The sequence below is a fragment of the Sinocyclocheilus anshuiensis genome, unplaced genomic scaffold (assembly GCF_001515605.1).
Source record: "Sinocyclocheilus anshuiensis isolate Anshui unplaced genomic scaffold, SAMN03320099.WGS_v1.1 scaffold1816, whole genome shotgun sequence".
NCBI classification, from domain to species: domain Eukaryota; kingdom Metazoa; phylum Chordata; class Actinopteri; order Cypriniformes; family Cyprinidae; genus Sinocyclocheilus; species Sinocyclocheilus anshuiensis.
The window spans coordinates 43,450-63,168 of record NW_015557182.1 but is presented as its reverse complement, the minus strand read 5'-3'; the positions used below and the strand labels follow the sequence as shown (position 1 = coordinate 63,168).

The following is a 19,719-nucleotide window of genomic DNA, read 5'->3' as shown; positions in this document are numbered from 1 at the left end:
TAAAATATGATATAAATACTGTTCGGTTTCTCGCACAAACCGATCGTTTCGTGTCTTAGGACATCAATGTGTTGTCACGAGCCGCAGGGTTTAATTTGGATTTGTCTGTGCATGTTTTTTTTTACTCTCATAGATTTTGTTACCATTGCCATGCATTATACGACTGATAGACTGCAACGGTTAAAGTTAAAAATCATCATATGTGTTCTACTGAAGAAACAAAGTCACCTACATCTTGGATGCCCTGGGGGTAAGCAGATAAACATACATTTTTCATTTTGGGGTGAACTATCCCTTTAAGTACCAGTTTTTGCGAGCTTGTGTTCATCTGCCTCCATTTTTTTATCAAATTCAATCAACAAAGCCATTGAACAACTGAATGATGGAACAAAGTCCCTGTACTACAGATTTTTTTTTTTTTTTAATAATCCATTGCTCTCAAAAGTACGTCATAATACGAAAAAAAACAACATTATTTCATGACAGTTTGCAACCATTTTACATTATGGCAAATTACAGTTTTTTTAACTGCTTGCACACAAAATCTTTACTTGTCACACAATTTCTGAAACCTGAACCACACACCAAATCTGCAAAACCATACACTAATTCTCAGCCTTTGACTCCGTTTTCAATTTCATAAAACTCGTTTTGTAAAACACAACACACAATTCTCTATGTAACACAAAAATCTAACGGGAATTAATATTATGGCAAATGTGTTTGCAAATGTTTGTTTATGTTATTTTGAATGCAGGGCTTCATTTTGCAAGAGATGCGAGGCATTTTGCATTTTGTGTTTGCGGTTCTTGGATTTGTGTGTAAAGTTTTGACAAAAAGAGGCAAAGTTTTGAAAATGTGTGTAAGCAGTTGAAAAAAAAAAAACTGTAGTGGCTTATTCGCATGAATCTAATTTATTCATTTTCATACTATTTTAATTTTTATGTTTCTGTTATATCTACAATTCACACTGTACAAATTCATACAAAATTGGCATCTCCTAAAAAAATCTTTACATTTCCCTGTGAGATCAGGTTGGAAGAAAAGATCAGTCATGATCTATACTTCGGTTTCATTAGCCGCTGATAATGGTTCTGACCTTTGATATTCAGAAGTTATTCCACCTAGTGTCAGTTTTAAAATCATATACCCTTGCTGATTTATAATGATCTTTTTGAGGAAATGTTTATCTTAATTCAGATAGTGCAGTTCCAAACAGAAGTCGAGATAGCCCAAACCCTAAAGAAGCATATAATATAAATAAATCTGCTTAGTTTACTTGACTACTTTTCGCTCTGTGGAAGTTTCTAAAAGAAGGTTGTCAAATTTAAACAGAATTTGTATAGACAGGCAATTAACACTCCTAGAGATGGATACAAATTCTATCGAGTATTATGTGAACAACATCTGGAACTGGTAGCAGCTCAATGTCTAGTTAATAGGAAGTGGTTTATGATTAGATGCAAAAAGTAGAGTAAAAAAGTGATCATATCAGTTCTGAAAACACTGAATGTAGAGAAAACATCTGCAAAACTTACAGCAACGATTCCATTAAAATACAATGTTATGGAAGTCGATAAAAGAACATGATGAGTGGCTGAACAACTATTTCAAATGTATTTTAATGTTATTTACAGCTACTTTTGATCTTATAATTGAGACGCTGAGATTTTTTTAGCTACTTGACTGATTCAGTTTGAAGTATTTGTTTGAACTGTTTGACAGAAATGCGGTTTGTTTATATGGTTAGAAAACAATTATGTCCTCAAAAAAGAAAGGATAAAGATAAATAATTCGCACAAAAGTAAGTTTCTGACACGAGTCAAAACAACAGGAATGAAGTGAACACTTACTGACTCAGTTCGGCTCATCTGATTCACCTCTGCCGCCTTCAGATAGGAGAACAATATAAAGATGTCCTCTACCAACTGAACAAAGAAAAACAAGTCAGTCTATGAATAATAATAAAGACAGAGAAATTAATTTGATTGTTTGTTTGAAGTATCTTTGACTGACAACCATTTGTTAGGTCCTTTTGCTGGTTTGTGCTGGTCCTTTTGCTGGTTTGTGCTGGTCCTTTTGCTGGTTTGTGCTGGTCCTTTTGCTGGTCATGTGCTGGCAAAGGACCAGCACAAACCAGCAAAGGACCAGCATCCCAGCGTCAAAACATACCTAACCAGCATATGCTGTTTTTTTCAACAGGGATTCTTTATGTTATTATGTGTATTTTTCATTTACATACCTGTAACCAGCATGTGAAAACCTGCAGGTGTTTTATTCCTCGGAAAATCCCCCTCGCAGACATCGCAGACAGTGTGTTTGTGAAGCGCCTGTGGACGCTCGCAGGAGCCTCTAATAACGCCTTTCATTTGCATAATTGATTTAATCACGCGCGGCTCTTCATCACGCCTTTTGTATTTAACTTCATGGCATTATAATAAGACCCTTTTCTTTCATTATATTCAAGTGTAATCTAATGGTTTGCGTGAAAGAAGGACTTGGGAAAGAAAGCTGCTTGTGTGTGTTGGTGTTGTCAGATAAAATCCCCTGCGCTTCAGTTACCGACCGCTGCGCGGCACTGTTGCATTGCACAGAAGATGATCTTACATTTAGTCATTTAGCAGAAAAAAATAAAAAATAAAATGTATCTTAAAACCTTTCTTCGACATGCTATGCTTTTGGATGAATATATAATCTCCTTTTATAATTAAATTATTCGGATGATATGATACACCAGTAGAAATTAAAGTAAAGGCCCTAGAAAGCAATTAGCATAACACAGGTAAAAATGGGCGGGACTTTGTAGCCTGGCTATTGCCTCTAATTGGTCAGGTATGATGGTTTGAAAAATGTTTTTTGTTTTTTTTCTCTCAAATTGAAACAGCTTGTTTGTGATAACTAATAAATAACCAAATAATGAATTAAGAAAAAATGTGGAACGGTTTTATTTTTTACGTAGAATTCGTTGGATTAATATATTTAAATTTATATTTTATGTATACAACTTGGGAATGAATAGATTTAGCCTGCACCTTTTTTTTTTGTTGTTGTTGTTTTGTTATGCAAGGGCCAGTTGTTCAAAAAGTTTAATCTGGATCAGAATGTTCTGGATTTGGAAATCCCATGTTTTGCTATCCAGGATCAAGTAACCATTTTACTTTTGTGCCGGTTTTTCGAAGCAAAGTTGGATTGGATCATCCTGATCCAGATACACACTTTTTCAGATTTTAAATTAAAATATAATATTTTTGTTTGATATTTACAGTTGTTTGAGGATTTGGGGATATATTACGTTACAAATATTGTATTTTTTGGACCAGTTTTAAAGTTTTATTACATTTTTGTTCCTGAAATCTACCCTTCTGCTGGGATCAGAATAATCCCGTTTTTTTTTGATCAAAAGTATCCCAATCTTACTAAAACGTTTTGAACAACACAAACTGAGGATTTAATCCAGATCAAAACCAAACTTGGATTTTGAGTGAGTGAGTGACGTGACGTGACATGTGGCCAAGTATGGTGACCCATACTAGGAATTAGTGCTCTGCATTTAACCCATCCTAAGTGCACACACACAGCAGTGAACACACACACACCGTGAACACACACCCGGAGCAGTGGGCAGCCATTTCTGCTGCGGCGCCCGGGGAGCAGTTGGGGTTCGATGCCTTGCTCAAGGGCACCTCAGTCGTGGTATTGAAGGTGGGAGAGAGCGCTGTACATTCACTCCCCCCACCTACAATCCCTGCCGGTACGAGACTCGAACCCGCAACCTTTGGGTTACGAGTCCAACTCTCTAACCATTAGGCCACGACTTCCCCCCGTTTTGTGATCTAATCTTTTGAACAACCCATTTTTAAAATTTGATCCAATCCGATTGCCAAAATCCGATCAGATTACTTTTGAACAACTTGCCCTAAATCTCTCCAATAAATCGGATTTTTTTATTGGCTTTCTTATCCGCGAGCGCCCTCTGGAGGAAGACCATAAAATACCAGATAGACTATTGCATTTGCCCCGCACAAGAATCCATGGTATGAGAGGATTTTTCCATTTAGCATTCTTTATTAATAGTGTTTGACAACATAATCGAGTATCAAGCAGTATCCTATCTTGCTTAAAACGAATGACTTGCTCTAGTGTTACAGTAGGTGGTTTTAAGACCACCCAAATGTTTATAACAGTTTGTTTGCATCTGAAGTGGTTGAAATGATTCAAGCATGAGTAAAACTCACAACAGAAGACCATTTATATGATTTAAGACAGTCAGTAATTTGAAACTCACTGAAATGTGAGTTAGTAAATAAATAGAAAAAACGATTTCAGACTTTATTATTGTGTGTGCTACTGTAGCACAGTGAAATCTTTCACACTATGATATGGCAAAATGTACTCACTCGGCTCTGTGTCATTGAGAATTGAATTTAGAATTTTGTAATTTTTATTTCATTTCCTGAATTTGAATTGAGGTAGTAAATGCCATGCAGAATTGTAATTTGAATATATACTTAAGGAAGCAGAATTAAAATGGAATAAATAGTCTGTTTAATCAAAATATTAAAAAAAATAAAATAAAGTATAGCTTACACAGTATCCTTCAAAAGTTTGGGGGGTCTTTAAAAGTGTAATTTCGTGAAAAACTGCCATTTAAAATATCTTTTTTTTTTGTTTTATGTATTTAAAATTTTAATTTAATGCTGAATTTTCAGCAGCCATTACTCTGGTCTTCAGCATCACATGATCCTTTAAAACTCATTCCAGTATGTTAATTTGGAGCTCAAAATGTACTATTATTATCACAGCTGAAAATGGTTAATTAATATTTTTGTGGAAACATAATTTTTTAGCTAGAATTATTATTTGATGAATAAAAAGTTAAAAAGAAAAACAGTGAATAAAAGTACTGAATAAAAGTATTCATTTCTTAAACAAATCTTACTGACCTCAATTAAAAAAAAATTTGATTGTTAATTTAATAGTTAATTTGAAGTGAGTTGTTTTTCTTTTTTCTAATCGGAATAAAGTATATTCTACTTATTAGCCATAATTACTCAAATGTCCTCGGACCTTTGAAATTTCATTAGATTGCATTTCAGTAAATTCAACTTCCTGTCAAATTTACACAAATTTATTAAAAGGGAGTCAATTTTGAATTCTGAAAGTCTCCCAACCCTGAAGCATACATTTTGAATTTCACAAAACCTTTCTTGCCTTATAGACACGTCAATGTGCACATTTATTAAAAAAAAAAAAAATGTATGCAAGTATGCAAGTAAGTACAGTCTTTTTCTCATTTCAGAGATAACATATCTTTAACTTACCTTAAGCATATGTTTAAAAAAGCTATTTATTAAGTGGGAAATATGCTTGACCTGTATCAATAAAATACAATATATGCACAAAATTAAATAACTTATTGATAACACAGTTCCAAGTGAAAATCCTTTTGAAGACCTGATTTATCAGAGAAAGAGTTTTCAGTAGTGTCCTTAATGCTGAAGAAACCTTAAATAAAGTAACAGTCATTTCACTGAGGATGTCTTTAATACTGATCCAACTGAATTTCAACAGGTCCTGTGGAGCGTTCTGGATCTGAAGTGATAATACTGCAGACGGACAGATGTTCAGTGTGTGAGCAGCTTGAGTCGGGCGATCCAGCTGCTGAACAGTGAGGGTTCTGAGGGGGGTCTCTTGGAAGATTTGGCTGCAGGCTTCCGAGCGACGGCCTCCTGGTAGGGTATGGTGGCGCTGGTGTGTAGGTCTGCGTTGATAAAGCACTGGCTGCCGCGGATGTGGTCGACCCCTCGGATGAGCTGGCGTTCTCCTGTGGGGCGGTAGGGCAGCGGGTAACAGGGCGACTCTTCTGAGATGGTGGGGATCTGTTCGTTACTCAGATACCTGTGCAAGATCTCATCACCTGAGGACAGACGAGACACATCATGTAAGGATAGAAACACCTTTTATGAGAGCTGTTTACCATAATTGAAAACCTTTGATGGCATTCTCAAACTGTTCAAGGACAAAGACAAAAATGGCAAAAGCTTTTCAAAATTGCAGGAGTCAATCTAATTGGCTGAGTCACGTTGTTTTTGTTAGTTTGTTGGGAACCAAAGGCATTTTTATAATGTGAGAGTTGTATATTCTGCTTTGTTCTCATAGCTCAAAGTTACTATTGCCATTTTTTAACCCTGTGGGACAAGAAAATATCTTAAAACTTTTCATACTGCACTAGGTAATTTAATTTGTCCACTATGTCCAACAGTTCACATCACAGGAAAATGAAGTATTTTTTCTTTATTATTTTTTTTTCATAGGCATGATTTATATGTATATATAAATATATAATTAATATAATTAAATATATATAATTAAATCAAGCAGAAGAAACCACCAATTATGTCCATAAAATAATCAAAACTTATTCCTTTTGCTCACACTTTGGCACACATGTAATTGCATATGGTGCCACTGATTACAGATTTAAGGTTTGGTCATGTTTATGATTTTTCAGCAAATTTGAAGATTTTTCCAGACAGATTTCCAGCGGAAAGCTGCTTGTTTTGAAAGTAACTTTTTGCTAATTTGCTAATGTGACAAGTTTAAGTTACAATGTGACAATAAGTTACAATGTGGAATTTATGCAGATTTATGTTCTCATTCTGCCAGACTACGAACAAAGCAACAATGTACAAAAAAAAATCATGATGCAACACGATAACTTGCTTTTGACTAGCTATGATAACAGGCATTCTTCAGTAGCAACAGGAAAACAACTCTACATCTGTTTATAGTCTGCAAAAACATTGCACATGTTTACTGATTGGTATACAGAGATTACCCCTTGAGCTACTGACAAACGGAGACAAAAATGCAATGCATACAGCGTTATCTGACCTTTGTCTGCTCCCGCCCATGTAACTGGGCTTGTGAAATGTTTACGCCGACAGCTGGAGATTAACTCGCTTCAGCGGTAGTTTACACACAGGCAGGTGTTACGCTTACCTTTCCGTCCATGAGCCCAGGGTCTGGAGGGGGAGTCCGACACGCCCAGACAAGTGTCTACCGGCATGGACATGGGACGTGGCTTCCCTAAAGCACATGCACAATGAAAGAATCAGTCTAACTGAGTCTTTGCTTGAGCCATGCTGGCTAAAACTTTTATTTAAAGGCTCAGAGTGAAAAGGAAGCAGACGTCATGGAACCATCCATGAGAGTCTCCTCTTTTATTTCTGTGCAGATTTTATTTGATTTTGTTTTGAAGCTTTGTTCACAATGCACTCAAATGCCACATAGTTCACTAAAGAGCTTTATTAAAAACATCACATGTTGTCATATGGACAATTAGTCAGTAATGCTACCCAGCTAACAAGGAACATTCTCAGAATTGTGGTTAATATTCTCGGAAGGTTCTCTTAAAGTTTTGAACCAACTTTTTTCCAGTAATGTTCATAGAACGTTCATTCAAAGTTATCTGGGCTTTACTAATGTTTTCAAAACGTCAGCACAAAAACATTACTTATACACAATTTATGGAATGTTTTATTTTATTTTGATATTTAACGTTTTTTAAATGTTTCTACTTGTTTCAGATCGTTCAGAGAACATTCAAAGGTAACATTCCCTTAATGTTTGGAAAATTATAAAATGGAATGCTCCCTTAATGTTTGCATTACAAAATATGCTTTTAAAACATTTTAAAAACTTGACTTTTTGAATGATCCGAAAGCATTAATTTAAGCATTAAGAAATAACATTTTCATAACTCAATTGGAACATTAGCAAAAAGTTCTTAGAACATGATTTTGTTAGCTGGGTAGTAATTTGATTTTCATGAACAGCTTGGCTTCATTTTAGAACAGAATGAAAGATAACTTGCAGTTCAGTGAGTCGTGTTGATTCAGTAATGGCTCTGACTGATTCAGTCAGTTCATTCATTTAGTGGCTTCATCAGACTGATTCAAACCTTATTATTTTGACTTCTTTGTCATAAGACAAATCTGAGTGCTAGATCTGAGTGCAGCATTTGACACTATTTCGCACAGTATTTTGTTGGACAGATTGGAGTCTATTGGAATTATGGGTACTGCTCTGACCTGGTTTTGATCTTATTTAACGGGTCGCACTCAATTTGTGCAGTTGAAGCAGTTTACATCAAAGCCTTCATATGTTACTACTGGGGTTCCCCAGGGCTCAGTTCTCGGTCCTCTTTTATTTATTATTTATATCCTACCTCTTGGTAATATTTTTAAGAAGTTTGGTATTCAGTTTCACTACTATGCTGATGACACCCAACTTTACCTGTCCTCCAAACCTACCTCTACGTTTCCTCCGTCTATCCTCTCAGACTGTGTAGCTGAAATTAAAGACTGGTTCACATCGAATCTTCTGAAACTAAATAGTAGTAAAATTGAAATTCTCCTAGTTGGCTCAAAAACCAATCTGGCTAAGTCTAATTGTTCTTCAGTAAATATTGATAATTTTGTGCCCAGTGCCTGTATCCAAACTAGGGATGTGCGGGTCTAGTCGACTAGTCGACTAAACGGTACAGCTCCTACTAGTCGACACTGAAAACTGTCGATTACACGACAGAAAAAAAAATTAAAAAATCTGGATTGTATCATTCACATTACCATCATTTTAACATTGCATTTAAAACATTTTAAATAACAAGTTAAAATAAAACGTTTGAAAAATAATACATTATTTTTAAAAGTTTATCTGGGTGGAAACTACATTTTTACCTCAGACCTCACATGCGTTTTCTTCGTGTCAGTTGCAGCAAGTTCAAAAATGACCATGCGAAAGACGAGAAGGTGTGGGATTATTTTGAATTAGAAGGAAACGGAAAACTTTTGTGTAAACTGTGTAATGTCAAATTGTCTTACAATAACTCTACTGGAGCGATGCGTAATCATATTCAATACAGGCACGTAGGCGTTAGCTTAGAGGCTGGCCAAAGCCAGCAAATGTCAATCACGTCATTCACTACAACCCGCCGGCGCTGCGATCCCGTCCGCGCCGTCTATTCCTGTAATGAAGACCAACTTCGGTGGTGGTGCAGGATGTCCAGGCGCTTTCTGAAACTCTATCGGCTTGCTTTTCGTTATCTCTGCGTGCCTGCGACTTCAGTTCCTGCCGAGCGCGTTTTTCAAGTGCAGGAATTTTATTGTTAATCGCCTCAGGTCCCGTCTTTCACCAGACCACGTTGATCATTTCACTGAACAAATAACGCATGGTCTGAGTAAGTAAAATGGGCATTGTTGCATTGTTTTGTTTTTAGACAATATAGCCTACACGAAGTATGTTTTTAAAAGCCGTTTTAATGCTATTTCTTGATAAACCTTCCTATTGTTTTTGACTTGTGTTTTAATATGTTGACTAACGTTATATGAAGATTAAGAATTCTGTCAGGCTATTGATTGATTTTCCATTGTTCTGCATTTCCCCAGCTGATTTGAATAAATAAGCTATGCTTTGACCGACGTTGAGTGTATGCTCTTCTTTTATTTCTTTTTAATGACCACCTAAAATGAAATGATGATAACGCGAGGCAAGTGTGCGGCAAGCGGAATTCATTGAGGGATTTGACAGTGTGATTCATAGATTAAGTATTTTAAATATAGGCTATTATATAGGCTATGCTACATGCACGCACAGAGTTTTTTTTTCTTACCATCTTTTGGGGGTTTCTTGCTTTTAGACTAGTCGACTAGTCGGATACAAAACTTTCGTTTAAACTACAGTCAAATTAGTCGTCGCGCACATCCTAATCCAAACATGTTAAAAGTTTGGGTGTCATCTTTGATAGTACGCTCACACGAGTTATCAGTGCGGCTGCTTTGGTGATGTTACAAAATAAAGTCACGTGGGTTGAACAGGTACTAACCTCTAGATGGGGTCCGCTGTCTCAGTCGCGCTTGTGGGACGGCGAACTCAGCTGGGTTTACGCTAGGTTTGCTGTTGTAGTCACTGATATTTGAGCGCCGTCTACTAGCTAAATCCAGAGATGAGTTGGGCGACTCTGAACCTTTTGGTCTCATCTTTACTCCTGCATATTCACTCATCTCTGCATCCCTGCACACATACAGAGATAAAGAAAGTTTGTTCTTATAAGTTGGGAAGTCATAATTACGACGTCAGGTGAGTCACTTTGGCCAGAGCAAGATGCACCTTTTCCACGAAAAATCCAGCAAGATTTCTACAAACCTACTTCTACAAAATGATGAATAAAGAATGTGCATCAGGAGTGTTTTTGCTTTTTAATCAATTTATGAAGATGCTGTAAATTGAATCATTACTGTATATATTCTACCGTAACTGTATACTAATGTCATATTTTATACTTGCAGCTTAGCTAGATTTATTGTAAATTAAAAAAAGTTTTTTAAAAGCAATACAGAGGTTGCTGCATCTAATGCGTCCAACACGTCACCAACTCGAAAAATCCATGCTTAGAGAAAGTTCTGAGTCTCCCACTCGTAATTACGACTTTGTGGTGGCAGATGTGCATTTAACTCATTAATACAATCTTTCTGTCATGGCTTGAATGCACCAATAGTGCAGATAGCTTAGCAAAATGCTAACATAAAACTACTGGAATCAATTGTAAGCACATTGTACACTTCAGTATGCTAAGTATGCATGCAGTTCACGTGGCGTAAATATCGTCACCAGTATAGTACCTGCATAGTGTAACCAATTTTTCTAAATATTCTGTAGGCTAAGGTTGCACTTGCGGCTTAATTTTTTATTTTTTTGCCATTTTTCTTTCCACAAGGTGGTAACACTACCTGGCAGTGAGATTACTGCAGACAGCTAAAATTTAGACAGCCACATTTGTGTGAGGAAGAGATCCCCACAACTCTAGTTTAAATCAGTATGAGACATTTTAGTCAATCATAAATTCTGAAGAAAAATAGCGCAGACATTGGACAATGATGAAACTGTGCATGTGTCGAGCGCCTGTATTGCATACGTGTCAAAACTGAAGTATATTTTGAGCTAAGTTTGCATAATTTGTAATGTACTGCAAGGCAGCTCACTACGTTTTGGAACAGAGCCACAGAATAACTGATTTAATATGAAGGTGATACGTTATCAGAGAAACAGATACTGACCGTGGGCTGTATGGCATGGAAGGAGGAGGAGGAATATAGAGATCTAAAATTGCAGGTTTCTCCGGACGCTTGATTTGCACAGGATTTCTGGATGACTGGGCGGCAGGCACATACGATGGGCTCTAAAAAAAACAAAGTTATTAGTCCCTCGTTCTGCCTGGTTTAAGATATATTTACACACGATAGCTGTGAAGAGACCCTTGCTAAATTACATCTTATATAATCTTTTAAATGAGATTAGTTGGATCACAGAGCTTATCATTTTCACTAAATCTGAATCCATAGACCTTTGATCTCAACACTAAATCACTACATTAAGACACTTTGTATTTAAGTATTTTTTTCTTCTCACGGACCTGCTTTATTTTGTGAGACATGCCAATTTTTGTTGAATGTAGACTTTCTTTAAGCATTTAATTATAGACTTTGCTAGGGCAAGAATGGACATAAATCCACATAATTTCAAGAGTACTGTTCTACTTTTGAAGAAAGAACCGATAATAGTCTTTTTACTCAGTAAGTTCCTGTATGGATTATGTGAATTGCATAAACCGATATTAAGAAGAACATTTGTTGGCAAGCAAGGCTTTCATTCATTGAAAGGTACATTATGTAAACTAGATGTTTACACTTCCTGAAATGTGAGTGGTGTTTGTTCGTGCAAAACTTGCCGCCATAATGCTTATGCATTATGGATAGTTGTCATTTTTAGGCAAAAATCTTAGTCCAATTGCTTTTAAAAGTAATAGCACACGACTCCTCAATATGAAGCCTGATTTGTAATAACATTCATGTTCATAACACAAATCAAAGTGCCTTTTTATCATGGATTATTTTTTACATTAATAATGTTTTTTCATTGAAAGAAAATCGTTTTTCTTGAGTTGTGGTCTACAGTCTGACCTTTAAAAGAATAGCGAGGTGTTTGGGAGAGAGTCCATATGGACTAATATTAGCTACGGTATTTCTGAAATCAATGGCTGTGTGACATTTGGACCGGGAGTTTAATCAGGTGGAAACACACATCCTGATGTGAAACCCTGCTGCTGGTCCAGCAATCTTAACTGCTGTTAATCAGCATAAGTCAGCTGTGGAAGATGTGTGACATCAACATGCATTTTCAAAGGCAAGTTAACGTGTGTGTGTGTGTGTGTGTGTGTGTGTGTGTGTGTGGAGAGGAAGAAATGTTTCATTGTTTTAATTCTGCAACACCCATGCAAAGCCATCCACTCATGTTGAAACAATGAAAGTTCATGGAGTTTGTTCAAATGTGAAACACAGAAACAGTAGAAAATGCCTCACAAGCTGTCATTTGCATACGACTAACTACAAACAATCTACACTAGTGTTCAAAAGTTTGGGGTTGACAAGATGTTTTTTATTTATTTTTTATTTTATGCTTACCAAGGCTGCATTTGTTTATTCAAAACATAAAGTAAAAACAGTGATATTGTGAAATATTCTTAAAATTTAAAATAACTGTTTTCTATTTGAATATATATAAAACGTAATTTATTTCTGATGCAATGCTGAATTTTCAGCATCATTATTCCAGTCTTCAGTGCCACATGATCCTTCAGACATCAATCTAATATGCTGATTTGCTGCTCAAAAACATTTCTTATTGATTTGAAACAGTTGTGCTGCTTAATATTTTGTGTAAACTATGATACTTTTTTTCCAGACAAAAGCTTCCCGAGAGGCTAAACTATAGGAGAATGAGGGCAGTACCTGGATGACAGGAGGTCTCCAGCGCATGTTTTTCAGCGGTGCTGGTGTGAAGCCGCAGGTACCTGATGGTCTTTTCTTCACCATCAGAGTAACATTCTGAGGATCTTCTCTGAGCTTTTCCACCAGATTATTCAAATGCCAGCCCACCTAAAAAGAAAGCATTACATCTGTGACTGTTACCTTCATTTCTTGTATCTACGACTTTCTCATAATTGTCCATGTACTGCTTGTAATTGCTTAAGTTCTCATAATTGTAATCGTAATTGTTCTCGTAATTTCTCATGATTGCATATATCTTATTTTCTTCAATAAATAGCTGTATTTTTCACAACTGCATCTGTATTTCGAATAAATGTGATTTTATGTCTCAACATGAGTTTTTTAAATAGCATTTTTTAAATGTTCTTTTATTTATTTGAAACTTTATTTCACACAGAGATAAAGTGTTTAATTTTTTTTTCTAAAAAACGAAACAAACATACTTTATTGTAATTTCTATTGAAACGTGTATGTCTTTTAATTACACATTTGTAATGATGCAGTTGCAATTTATATTTAAAATAAATTAACTTTAACTGTAATATCAAACAAGTCAAGGCAAGTTTATTTATATAGCACATTTCATACACAATGGTAATTCAAAGTGCTTTACATAAAATAAAATAAAATAATAATAATAAAAATAATCACAACAATAAAACAAGGAATTTAAAAACTTTGATAACGATTTAAAAATTGATTTAAGAGGTTTAAAATGAATTTAAAACAGTTAAGAATAGAAAATGATTATACATAAAATATAGTGCAATCAGTTCGGACATTGCACAGTGCTCATTCAGTAAATGCACAGCTAAACATATGAGTTTTGAGTCTGCATTTAAATGTGACTAATGTTTTAGCACATCTGATCTCTTCTGGAAGCTGATTCCAACTGCGGGCGGCATAATAACTAAAAGCGGACTCCCCTTGTTTTGTGTGAACCCTTGGTATTTCTAACTGACTCGATCCTAATGATCTGAGTGGTCTGTTAGGTTTATATTCAGTGAACATATCTGCTATGTATTATATCTGCTAAGACAGTACAGTTACAAATACAGTTCTGGCATGAAACTCTAGATGGCGCAGTCCGATAGGTCTAACTCAATCTGATCTAATGACATCATTATCACATGGCACAGCTGATTGGTTCTCTCCTGTATCAGTAGCCAATGAGCTCGCTGCTCAACATTCAAATATATGATTAGCTCCTTGCCGTAGCAGTTGCAGCTTGCTTCAGAAACCCTCCACCTTCCCCAGCTCCACCTGTATAGATCTGCTACGAGGTGATTCATGTATGCTATATGGGGGTTATTTCATGTATGTTATATTAGCAGCAGCAATCTATTCCACCAAGACCAAATACATTAACATTGTCATGTACATTACCATGCCAATCCCTCCGAGAGTTGTCACGACAGAAATATAATTAAGTACTTTTAATGTGCTGTAGTATGTTAGTGACATTAAAATAATTGTACTTCTTTAAAACATGACAAAAGATTATCGCAACAAAGATTTAGCATGTATTTTAATGAATCACGCGATTTACTAAGATTTGTGCTTGTCAATTCACTGGTATTTGCGGCATTATTTAATGCCCAAAAAAGCATGTCTTAAAGCAAGCGGTAATTTGTACTGCTCTTGGTAGATTACGTTGGTCGATATGTAAATGAGATGTTGCGTATGTGTTCTTTAATGTGTGCATTGTCAGTAAATCACCCGCAGAATTTTCCCCTCCCATCTGTGCTTTTATGGAATTGCACTCTAGCGCTAATTTGCCATTTAGTAAATCTGGCCCTAAGTATGCTAAAGTGGCCTTCACTTTATTAATATTATATTATCTGCAAGCACATTTTTAATAAATATACTACAAGTGCACAATCAATAAAATTACGTGCACTTCTTTTTCACAAGGGTGGACTTTCATAGAAATGAAACCTGGACATAAACGATCATACTGTAGCTGAGCAAATGTAGTCTGACTAGCTTTATGTTGTACAAACACAAATGGGTCGGCACCAACCCAATGCTTTCTCTGTAAATATGAGGTGAATAAAAAACAGCACTGATCCAAAACAATGATAAAGGTGTTCATAACAATATGGTTATCCAAAAGGCCTTTCAGCACATATCTACCGCTCTCTCTCCCATGGATCAGGTTTACTCAGTCTAACACAAAAGCTCACCATCTTGCCTCCTCTCACTCTTTTAGGGCAGAACAATTACCCATAATCCTCCTCACTATCATGTGACAGATGGATGGGCTCACCACTGTTTGTCTGTTGACTTGTATCACCTCATCGCCTGCATGAATCCTCTGAGTTCTGTCTGCTGGAGACTGAAGGGTGAAACACAGACAGACATCATGAATCAATTGAAGCAATGCTTGCATGTGAACTCCATTAGTCACAGACTGTGGCTTGAATGATGCTGGACATTGATGCATTAACAGCAACAAGTCAAAGCGATGTTGTTCTGTTGACTCACATTTTCCGTGGTTCCGGTGATGACGTGCAGCCCATCGTAAGTGGATTTGATATACATTCCCTTTAAAAAATAAGCAAACAATACGCAGTTGTTAAGCAACAGGCAAAACAACACCAACAGGTCTTAGGTTGTTGACACTCACCAGTCCCTCGTCTGCTTTGATATTAGTGATGGTGACTTCCTCCAAACAGGTAATTTGACTCTTTAAGGGGTCAGAGGTGATCCTCATGGTGGAATCACAAATGCCAGTCAAAACACGTGACTGAAACGAACAGAAAGAATAATGTTGTGGTATTTATGATTCATTTGGTCATGATAACTTATCCAGGACTTCATAAGTGACTGGACAACCCAGGCTCATTGTAAAAACATTTATGCGAAAATTATGCAGTTTCTTGCATGTTTTGCAACATTTTTAAAGAGAAATGTCCAGCGAGTGGTACTAAAACTGGTTGTTCTATGTACCGCAGCAGTTTGTAAATGAAATATCCTGTGATTGGTGCTAAAGGGTTAGTGCTTCTTTGAAAAATGTACCACTTACGCCCTACGCTAAACCTAACCGAAAGTGTTAACAAACGCAAATGTATGATAAAAACGCATTTGCTGACACAACCATGATGCCACTTTAGCATGCTTTTACTATTCTTTAAGCTCTTTTATCATGATTAATTTCACGGGATTCCTACCCGAGTGCTCTGCATCGCAAATGCAATGCTGTACCGGGTGGGCTATCGAGCAAGTTTACTATATCAGAATGACATTTGTGATGCAAATGTCAAATTGCATTTGTTTACTATGTACTAGAGAACAAATGCACACAGTTAGAGATCATTTACACAAAAGGAGGCGATTCTAGTGGCTTCCAGAAAGATCCAAGTAGATATAACTGCAGACCGGAGATCTCCAAAATGGGGCGTGAACTCCAAAAGTGGGCAGAACCTCCAAAATGGGGCGGGGTCTCCTCTCGCAAAGACTTTGACCATTGGCTTTGGCTCCAGCCAATTGTTATTGACTTACATTTCAAAATAAAACTTTATAAATTAAACATTGTTTCTAGTTCATCTAAAATAAAATATGCTATATAAGTAAATATTCTCCGTGAGAGCAGAGCCCAAAGCTCGTGGCCAGTGCTGTTCGGACTGGAGTTTGAACCTCTGCTTAATGCTATAAATGGGAATCACCCACGAGCAGCACAGTGCAGGGGAAAGATTTTACTCTATCGCTTGTGGCCAGTGGTGTTCGGACTGGAGTTTGAACCTCTGCTTAATGATATAAACGGGAATCACCCAAGAGCTCTCCCGTGAGCCGTCCCAGCGCAACGCAGGGGAACGATTTTACTCTATCGCTTTGTTCTAAGCAACGGGGGCGTCCCGGGGCACGAGATTCGCAGGGTAGGAGGGGGTAGTGACGCTGGGTGTAACTAAAAAGGTGCCATTGTCCGGTGAGGTCCGGTTGGGGAGTTACGGAATGATCTCATATCGCATAATCTTATTAACTGTTTATCTCCTGAACTGCAACTTTCTTTACCACGCTGTTCAGCACCAATCCCACAGTGCAGTCAATTTCACTGGTTAAGGTTAGGGTCAGGTGTGGGGTAGGTTTAGGGGTTAGCATTTTTTGTAGCATAGTGTAGGAAATCAACACTTTAATTGACACAACCAATAAAATCTTTAGAATCAGCTGTGGGGCGGACTTTGCACTGAAGTGGATTGGGGGAAAAAGTGCGCATGCGTGTCATGTGCCTGTCTGTCAATGGGAGGAAGCCACGCCCTATTTTGGAGCTCCCACCCCGTTTTGGAGTTCCCGCCCCCATTTGGAGATCTCCAGGCTGCAGTTATACCCTTCTCGAAAGATCTGCACTCTGTTAAAGCCACACATGATGTGCACAGCATAATCTCTTGTACATGCACTGTAGACTGAGGCTGGCTGGATGAAATCGTGAAGTCAAAGTTAACCTGATTTACTTTAAGGGATAGTTCACCCAAAAAAGGAAAACTCTATTTCATGTTCTTCCAAACTCATATGACTTTCTTTCATCTGCAGAAAAAGACATTCTCAAGAATGTTTTTGTCCATACAATGGAAGTCAATGGGGTCCAAAATATTTTGAAGCAACATGGGGCTGACTTATCAAATCCAATAAAATCCCAAAGGATCAAATGAAGCACTGCTCAATATTATATCTTGTAACTTATTCCGTTTCACTTGCACACTCAGCATATTAAGCTAAAATACCAGAATTTTATGTTATGTGTATTTTAACATTTATTCCAAAGCAATGCCTTGCACCATAGATCTTCATTGTAAGTTTTAACCCAATTTATGCTTGTTTTTACAAACTGTCGAAATTATTATATTGCATCCGGAACATTCCTTTAATGGAGATTGTGAGATACTGTTATCTACCACAGGAAGTTCCAGTGGTTCCTAAGGAAAACATCTCAAACTGAACAATAGAGTTGCATCCCCACACTTAAAATGAACCCAAATGCATCACAGATAACAGCTGAATCTCTGACCTGAGAGACATTTAAATGCCTGAACGATAAATATGCTGTGTGAGAAATAACTGACGACAAGACTTTCTACTTACCACTTCTAATATCTTCTCCTCCATTTCAAACACTGTGCAGTCCTGCAATTAAAAAGGGAGGATTCGCATGAGATGCCACATTATGTTGAGTTCCCACAGGAAAATATGGAATGGTAAACATGAAATCAAAATACCAAAGAAAGTATTTAAGAAATGTAATATGAGGATTCAAAATATGGAATGTGCTGACAAATAGATGGAGAAGGGCCTATCGCCATTGTTTAATTATGATTCAAAGACAAGCTTGACAGGATAATTGCTGCAGAGTTTGAGGGTTGTGGCGCTTGAGACTACAAAGAGCAAAAGCAGAGCAGAGACATCGATCACAGTTATGAGCTGCCCATCCCCACTGAGCTCCGGCTCAGTAAAACCATATGTTTCTCTGTGCTTCAGGAGACATCTGTGTGCTTAAAGAGTTCATCAAGACGTACCTCAATACACTACTGTTCAGTTTGAAAACCGTTTGCAATGCTGTTTTTGTTACTTTTATTTGCAGAGGTTGCATTTAATTGATAATGAGACATTTTTGCAAATTACTATCTGTTTTAATTAAATGTTATTTACATATTTTGTTTTTCAAATAATCTGACCATAAAAGCTGTTCACACAAGAGACATTTCTTTGTGTTTATGTTTTTTGTGTGTGTTCATGTATTTCTGTTATGTGGACACGTGTTTAAATGCAGCTAGATATTTTAACGTAACATAATTTAATGTACGAGTCTTGAGAAGTTGTCAGTATGTTTTTTAATGGTCAATTCAGAAAAAAGTCTAATACGATATATAAAATGTAAATTATAAATTAAAGTTAACAAGTAAGATGCAGTTTTTTTTAAGTATCACTGATATATAGTTTTGTTAATATTTTGACTTTTTTTTTTGTTTGTTATTTGTATTATTTTTTTTATATGTATATACAATGTTTATTAATTTTTATTTATTAGTTTTAGTTTGTTTATTTCATTTATTTATTTTAGTCTTAGTTATTTTAGTACTTTAGTACTTTGGCAACTAACTACAATTTTATTTTATTTAAGTTCATGTTTATTTTATTTCAAGTAAAGAAAGTGGGTTTTTTTCTGTTTTTTGTTTTAGTTAATGATAATAACCCTGGTAAGATATGCATTACATTTAATAACTATTTTCACAATTTTACTAAAAGTTACAAAAAGGATAATAAAATAAAATGTGCACTCTATACAAATGGAATAATTCAATTATGAAAGTAATTATACAATTAAAAAATCATATTTCAAAAAGAAATGATGATTAAATTATTATTAAAATAGTTTTTTAATGGAATTTTTGAACAGTTTAATACAAACTTGGCTAATTAAATTGTGTGCATAACAACCTGCACTTTTTACCTTATAGACCAAATAAAAAAGTTTTGTTTTGTTGGTATAAATTGATGTATATAGGTTGGTTAAAGGGATAGTTCACCCAAATATGAAAATTTGCCTATTATTTACTCACCCTCAAGGCATCCTAGGTGTATATGACTTCCTTCTTTCAGATGAATCCAGTCGGAGTTATATAAAAAACTGACTTTGATCTTTCAAGCTGTTTAATGGCAGTCAGCGGGTATTGCATTGCTTCAGTCCAAAAGAAGTGAAATAAAGCGCATGCATCCATAATAAAAAGTGTCTCACACGGCTCCGGGGGGTGAACAAAGGCCTCCTGTAGCGAATCGATGTGTTTTTGTAAGAAAAATATCCATATTCAAAACATAATAATCACTTTAATGTAGCTTG

The 19,719-nt window shown here is 36.2% G+C and overlaps 2 protein-coding genes across 5 annotated transcripts in view; both read right to left on the bottom strand.

Moving 5' to 3' along the window:
* ipcef1 (interaction protein for cytohesin exchange factors 1) overlaps positions 1–2,533 on the bottom strand; it is a 19,674-nt gene extending 17,141 nt beyond the window's left edge. The window contains exons 1-2 of one of the 3 annotated variants that reach the window (XM_016474037.1): positions 2,243–2,533; positions 1,854–1,928 (exon numbers count right to left, since the gene is read on the bottom strand). In XM_016474037.1, coding sequence (XP_016329523.1) covers positions 1,854–1,928; positions 2,243–2,305 — 138 coding nt within the window. In that variant the 5' untranslated portion in view covers positions 2,306–2,533. The remainder of the gene's footprint in view (positions 1–1,853; positions 1,929–2,242) is intronic. The other 2 variants (XM_016474036.1, XM_016474035.1) reach the window with 2 other exon arrangements.
* Positions 2,534–5,261: 2,728 nt separating this feature from the next.
* The window catches only part of cnksr3 (cnksr family member 3), a 53,890-nt gene continuing 39,432 nt past the window's right edge, over positions 5,262–19,719 (bottom strand). The window contains exons 5-13 of one of the 2 annotated variants that reach the window (XM_016474033.1): positions 17,967–18,008; positions 15,517–15,636; positions 15,375–15,434; positions 15,157–15,225; positions 12,849–12,995; positions 11,118–11,239; positions 9,887–10,074; positions 7,003–7,089; positions 5,262–5,917 (exon numbers count right to left, since the gene is read on the bottom strand). In XM_016474033.1, the coding sequence (XP_016329519.1) occupies positions 5,625–5,917; positions 7,003–7,089; positions 9,887–10,074; positions 11,118–11,239; positions 12,849–12,995; positions 15,157–15,225; positions 15,375–15,434; positions 15,517–15,636; positions 17,967–18,008 (1,128 nt within the window). In that variant the 3' untranslated portion in view covers positions 5,262–5,624. The remainder of the gene's footprint in view (positions 5,918–7,002; positions 7,090–9,886; positions 10,075–11,117; positions 11,240–12,848; positions 12,996–15,156; positions 15,226–15,374; positions 15,435–15,516; positions 15,637–17,966; positions 18,009–19,719) is intronic. The other variant, XM_016474034.1, reaches the window with a different exon arrangement.